This window comes from Neoarius graeffei, chromosome 5 (genome assembly GCF_027579695.1).
Source record: "Neoarius graeffei isolate fNeoGra1 chromosome 5, fNeoGra1.pri, whole genome shotgun sequence".
NCBI lineage: Eukaryota > Metazoa > Chordata > Actinopteri > Siluriformes > Ariidae > Neoarius > Neoarius graeffei.
This window is the reverse complement of record NC_083573.1, coordinates 100,083,399-100,089,398: the sequence shown is the minus strand read 5'-3', so window position 1 is coordinate 100,089,398 and position 6,000 is coordinate 100,083,399. Positions and strand designations below refer to the sequence as shown.

The 6,000-nt window shown below is 40.7% G+C and overlaps 1 protein-coding gene across 1 annotated transcript; it reads right to left on the bottom strand.

Annotated features, from left to right (window-relative positions):
- Positions 1-568: 568 nt before the first annotated feature.
- Positions 569-2,368, bottom strand: LOC132887182 (aquaporin-1-like). Its single transcript, XM_060922656.1, has 4 exons — positions 2,003-2,368; positions 1,270-1,431; positions 1,091-1,171; positions 569-757 (listed from the first exon to the last, which is right to left on the bottom strand). The coding sequence occupies exons 1-4, from the start codon at positions 2,366-2,368 to the stop codon at positions 569-571; spliced, it is 798 nt and encodes a 265-aa protein (XP_060778639.1).
- Positions 2,369-6,000: the final 3,632 nt, after the last annotated feature.

The following is a 6,000-nucleotide window of genomic DNA, read 5'->3' as shown; positions in this document are numbered from 1 at the left end:
TTAAAAGGAGGGTGATTTACTGTAAACCACTTTTCCTTGATGCCAATGGAAAAGGCTACGCAGTCAAAGACATGGATTTACAAAAGACCAAGGGAGATCATAGTCTAGTGAGTAATGAGAACTGGCACAGCTCTTGGAAAAAAAAAAAAAAAAAAGCTGCTAGTCAGGAACCTTCCCTCCTTGCCAAAAGGAGTCAATTAGCCCTATGCTAAAGGAAACTCAAGCACCCTTCCTTAACATTTAGAATAGGCCAACAGCTCTGATCATGACCACCATTTAGATACTGCAAGTCATTTCACTCATAAGCTGCATCCCCAACTACTTCCTCTAAACAGCCAAGTAATAGCCTTTGCTTATTAGGCTCAATGTGCACTGCTTTGTTACCAGCCACCCACAGAAACAGGGCCCAACAATATAGCAAAGTTTAAAAAAAAAAAAAAAAAAGCAAAGTTAAATTGCCACTTTTCTCGAGACAAAGATTAGACATGCATCTTCAAAGATTTAGAAAACATACATCTTTATTGTATACATGCATTTGTAAAGTTACACACATGGAATTGAAACACCATCATGATTTGTCCCATTGAGCTGCAGGAGCACCATCCTCAAGGAGGGGTTCACTCTCTGCACCTGATGCTTCAGTCCCATGGCACAAAACCTTGAGCCAGCCAACAAAGTCTGAACCTTTAGGAAACAGGATGAAGTCATAGAGGAGTGCAGCTACACCACCACCACATAGTGGCCCTGCCCAGAACACCTAGAAAGAACAAGGAAAGGGAGCACACCAAGTGTTGGGTTCTGTACATGTTCTCATTCAGCCTTAATCTTAGTCAGGATAAGGGGAGAGAGGCATGTTAAGCCTTTTCTGACCAATCAACCCAGGTGTTGGTTTTCTATAAAACTGCAGCTGACAGTCAAGCTGCAAGTCAATTATGTTACACTTATTCCATCATTTGTATAGCAACAGCTCATTTATAGGAACTTATGGCAGATGCACCACATTCCATATTTAAAAAGGAAGTTCCATTAAGCAAGTGTTAAATATTTCCAAGTTCACATGATCAAGTTCTGTAGTAACAAGGCCACTCACCCAGTGGTGTTCAAACTCCACAGAGACTAGAGCTGGGCCAAAAGATCGAGCAGGGTTGATGCCACATCCAGTGTAACTAATCTGTTTAGACAAATTGGATTAGGTCAGTGAGGTGTCTGGCTATTCCTCAAATGGAAGGCTCCCAAAAATTAGCATTTTGAGCTAAAACAAAGACCTACTCCTACAAGGTGAGCCAAAACCACAGAGGGCCCACATGCAAATGGAGCTGAACCAGCCATGTTGTCCCTCCTTTTATCCACTGTTGCTAGGACACATAGCACCAGTTGGAGTGTGAGGAGAAACTCAATTCCAAAGCCTTGTCCTGGACTGACACCATTCAGCTGCAGAATGAACAGTTAGTTTTAACCACTGGGATTTTGCTAGTCACAAGAAAAATCTCACCCAACACTCTCGGCTGGATGTTTAAACACTAGTGGCCAGTTAACCCTCATACCATTTCACAAAGAATGATCCAGCATTTTGAGAGAGGCAAAAACCTTAATCAGGCCATTTCAGTGGTCTGCTGTTGCACTTAGAACAAGACTACCACAGAGGCTAAAGGAATAATATTGGCAGGGGGGCTTAGCTAGCATGAAGCCAGATGTGACAGCAAGAGTATGGTTAAACGGTGGATGGAAGAGGAGTCAGTTGAACAAAGTAACCCTCAACCAAACCCCTGCTGCCATAACAGGTTTATAAAGCTTGGTTTGTTCTATAATCCAGGTGATTGAAAAATTCGGGCAGTTAGAAGGAGCACTTAAAGCCACACCCACCCTGTCCAAGGTCACGGCACTTTTTTTTTTTGGGGGGGGGGGGGGGCAGCACAGAAATTACTATTTGATTTAATTGAACTATTGTACAGTGTCAAAGTTACAGCTAGTAACACTAGTCAGATTAAGTAGAGTTACTCACCTTGTTCAGCCCAAGTGAATCTACTACTGATGGTCTCACTCCCAGAACAATGCCACTAGCAATCACAGCCCCAGTCACCTGAGCCAGAATGTACCACAATGCCCTGCACATGCTAATCTGGCAGCTAACCAACATAGCAAGTGTGACAGCTGGATTCAGGTGGGCTCCACTGATATGGCCCAAACTTTGAACTAAGACAGCAATGGCTAGCCCAAATGCTAATGCTACCTTTACTTCCTGATCTGGATAGCTGCTATTCCCATTCCCAATTGCTGCAGAAATGCCACAAAAGACAAACACAGTTGTCCCTATCAACTCTGCAAGGGTAGCCCGCCAAAAACCCAAACCCTGTAGTTCTTTCTTCATTGTGCACTAATCCAACTAGCTAAGCTATTAGAGAAGCAGCAGCTTCTGCTATTTCAACTATTTCCTGTGGTACGTCACTCATTCTTCATTGGTCTCCCAATATGATTGGCTAAACAATTTGTTAGTCTTTCAATTAGCTCTCTCAATTAATCAGGCTTTCCTGCAAATCCATTTCGCTCAGAATCACTAAGCAGCTTCTTGAGACTTTTTTTTGTGCCCAAAATAAGCAAATAATTAGCATGACATGGATATTTGGATGGAGGTATGGATAAATCCATACAAATATAAATCACAAATGCTGTATTTAATCATTTATTTAAACATTTATTTTAAAATTTCTTGAAAGACATATTTATTGAAGGATTTGATGCAATATTTTGACCTGGTGCTTAGAAAAAAGAAAAAAAAAAAACGAATATAACCCAAGATCAAAGTGTTTCTTTGTTATCAGGAAGGGTTCCAAGTAGAAGCTGGGGACCAGTCACTGTCAAATGAACCCTTGAAAAGAAAACGATTATTAAGAATTAAGCATTTGTACTTCACACTTACACAGCTAATACAAACACTCTGAGGAAAAAGAAATCTTCTTCAAGGGTTCTTCAAGGGTTCACTGGAAAAATAATACTGGAACCTTTTTCTGACGCACACATACACAATATTTCTTTGACACATTGTCTGCATTTGAAATTAAGGTTACTGCCTTGTTGCCTCACACCCACTATAAAAAGGCGTCTTGTCAGGCAGGACTTTCAGCTGGAGGCATTTTCTAAGGATGTCCAAATGAGCTTTTAGGATAGCATTTATGGTCATGCTGTGTAACTAAACCAAAGATCTACCGGTAGCTAGTTAGGTAACTGATGCCTAACAAATCATACCAAGCTAATTTATTTGCTTCCATTTAAAAAATGTAAATAAATGTGGGGTCACAATGTTTATTTCACATTAACTTTTTTTTCTAAGCAATAAACAAAGCCAAAAAAATTATATTTGTATACAAAATCACGTTTCTATGAAGTTTGGTCCACCATCTTTTTTTTTTCAATGTTGCTTTTGGGAGCTAATGCACAGATTTAGGGGAAATAGGCAGCATCGAGGTTGAATCAATGATGTTTCAACTGGGGGCAATTAGAAGGCATCTTAGAAGGCCAGAAAAGAGAATTTGATCAGTTTCAAGTGTGTTTTTTCCTCCAGTTCATCCAGAGACTCCTCACTGGACCCATGAATCTAGTATGGAAAGCAGCAGCCTATGGAGTGCTATGCATGGTGGGAGGACTCGGGCTGAAGAGAACTCTGTTATAATGGACACAAGAACACTGGACATTGCTGGATTACACTTTTTCATCATTGACTTTTTAAAATATGGATTTTTATGTTTTAAACGAGTGTAGAATGTTATACTGGCTGCTGGAAGAGCCCGTGGTTCATAGTGGGTATTTGGACATTTCTGGTGTGACCACTCCCACACTGTCCAGGGTTCTGGATTCCTCAGGGATAGTAACACTCCACTAGCTGTTAAACATCATGGGGACAAACCTATCATGGGTTGAGGACCTGGCAGCATGCACGGGACTGTGACCTCTGCTAATTGTCAATCAGTTATTACATCGCTGGAGGTCCACCCTAACATCTGAGGAGCTTGCACAGCTGAAGGAAGATGAAGCCAGTGAGACCGGTCTTGCAGAGAAGGAACATTTTCCCCAGCTGAGCATAGCTCCAGACCTAGACAGGTGTGGTGGCCACCTCTTGGATTGCAGAGGCAAGGGGAAATGAACTTTGGGACTATGAGCAAAATCTTTGAGCAAAACCCCAGGCTCAGGTAGTGGACTTCTTGTGGGATGGTCTACGCTGGATTCCTGCCCAATGAGGCAGTGGCGCAGGGGCTGGTCCAGTTAAGCCTAGGTCACAACCGGCTGTATGTGCTCCGACGGCCGGTCTACATGCAAAAAACACAAGAAATGCACGGAGGGCACACGTGACGTGCTGATTTTTGAGCCGTAGACTGGCCACAGAGGTTCTTCACCATGTCAAACAAACTCTACGGGCGCTTACGTTTTTTCAGGTTGCAAGACACACTTACAGCCAACGTGCGTCTTTCTCTACACTGGATTCCTGCCCAATGAGGCAGCGGGGCAGGGGCTGGCAGTTACCAAGCAGAACTGCAGTCTTTTGCCTGTTAAATCTTCTTAACAAGGTGGTTCAATGCATATTTGTCAAACAGAATTCAGCGGATTTCCATTCAGGGAATACTCTCTAGATATTTTAGCCTTGCATGTGGGGTGCTTCAGGGTTCCTGTTTGGGACCTCTTCTGTTTATTGTCTACATGTCAAGGCTATTTGATGTTATAGAGAAACATCTCCTGGTAGTCCATTGCTTTGCAGATGATATTCAGATTTACCTAAGTTTTAAGCCAGATGGTGAGATAAATCAAGATGCTGCAATGAGGGCAATGGGAGTATGTATTGCAGATATTCGTAGGTCGATGACTAGTGACAGGCTCTTATTAAATGATGACAAAACTGAAGTGTTACTGATTGGGTCTACGTACTATCTTAGTAAGATAGATCTGAATTGTAGTTTGTGTGTCGGTGATAATCATATTAGTCCTGTTACCAGTGCCTGGAATTTAGGTGTCTGTTTTGATGATAAAATGTCTATGTCAATGCATATTACAAAGGCATGTGGCAGTGCATTTATTTTTTATTTGCATAATATTAAGAGAATTAAGAAGTATTTGTCTTGGGAAAGTCTATGTACACTTGTCCATGCTTTTATTACGTCTCGTCTTGATTACTGTAATAGTTTAATGTGTGGACTTCCTCATGTACAGATCACTAAGTTACAGCATGTACAGAATGCTGCTGCAAGATTGATCATGGACATACCCGAGTATTCTCACATAACTACGGCACTTTATGAATTTCACTGGCTGCCTGTTATGCATATAATTTCTTTCAAGATTTTTTTTCTTACTCTTAAAGCTATTCATGGACTGGCTCCATCATACGTCAATGATCTAATTAGTATGAAGCAAAAGAGCTCATACTGTTTACGATCTAATAATAGTTCAATGTTAGAAGGTCCTCCAACTTTATGGAACAGCATTCCTCCCTGTCTCTGTGAAAATAATCACTTTGTGTTTTTAAATGTAAGTTGAAGACACATTTGTTTATGGCTGCATTTTGATTTTTATTATGAATTTTATTATTTCTGGTGGTACTACTTTATTTTATTTCAATGTATCTTTTATTGTATGATTAATTATATTTTAGCTATTGTATTTTTGGATTATTGGTTGTACTGATCTATATTTTTGACATTGTAAAGTGCTTTTGATCATTGTACGTAAATTGCGCTATGCAAGTTAAGAAATTACGATTATTTCAAGGTAAACCTGAGTGAAAGGGTGGACACCCCATGGCAAAATGTACTTAGTCTTAATGATAATATCAAACCAGAATGGAGGGCACTGTGCAAACCACCAGTGACCAAAAAAGTTGCTGACCTCCTGTGGAGGAGTTTGCATGATATTGTCTCTGTAAATTCTTTTATCTCCATTTTAAACCCTGAGGTCACACAAGAGTGTCTGTTTTGTTCACAGAGGGAAAACATTTTTCATGCTTTTATACTAACC

Coding starts and splice junctions, on each gene's coding strand:
- LOC132887182 (XM_060922656.1), bottom strand. CDS start 2,368: ATGAAGAAAGAACTACAGGGTTTGGGTTTTTGGCGGGCTACCCTTGCA. Junction 1,432..2,002: donor ATTCACTTGGGCTGAACAAG/GTGAGTAACTCT, acceptor TTCATTCTGCAG/CTGAATGGTGTCAGTCCAGG. Junction 1,172..1,269: donor TTTTGGCTCACCTTGTAGGA/GTAGGTCTTTGT, acceptor TTGTCTAAACAG/ATTAGTTACACTGGATGTGG.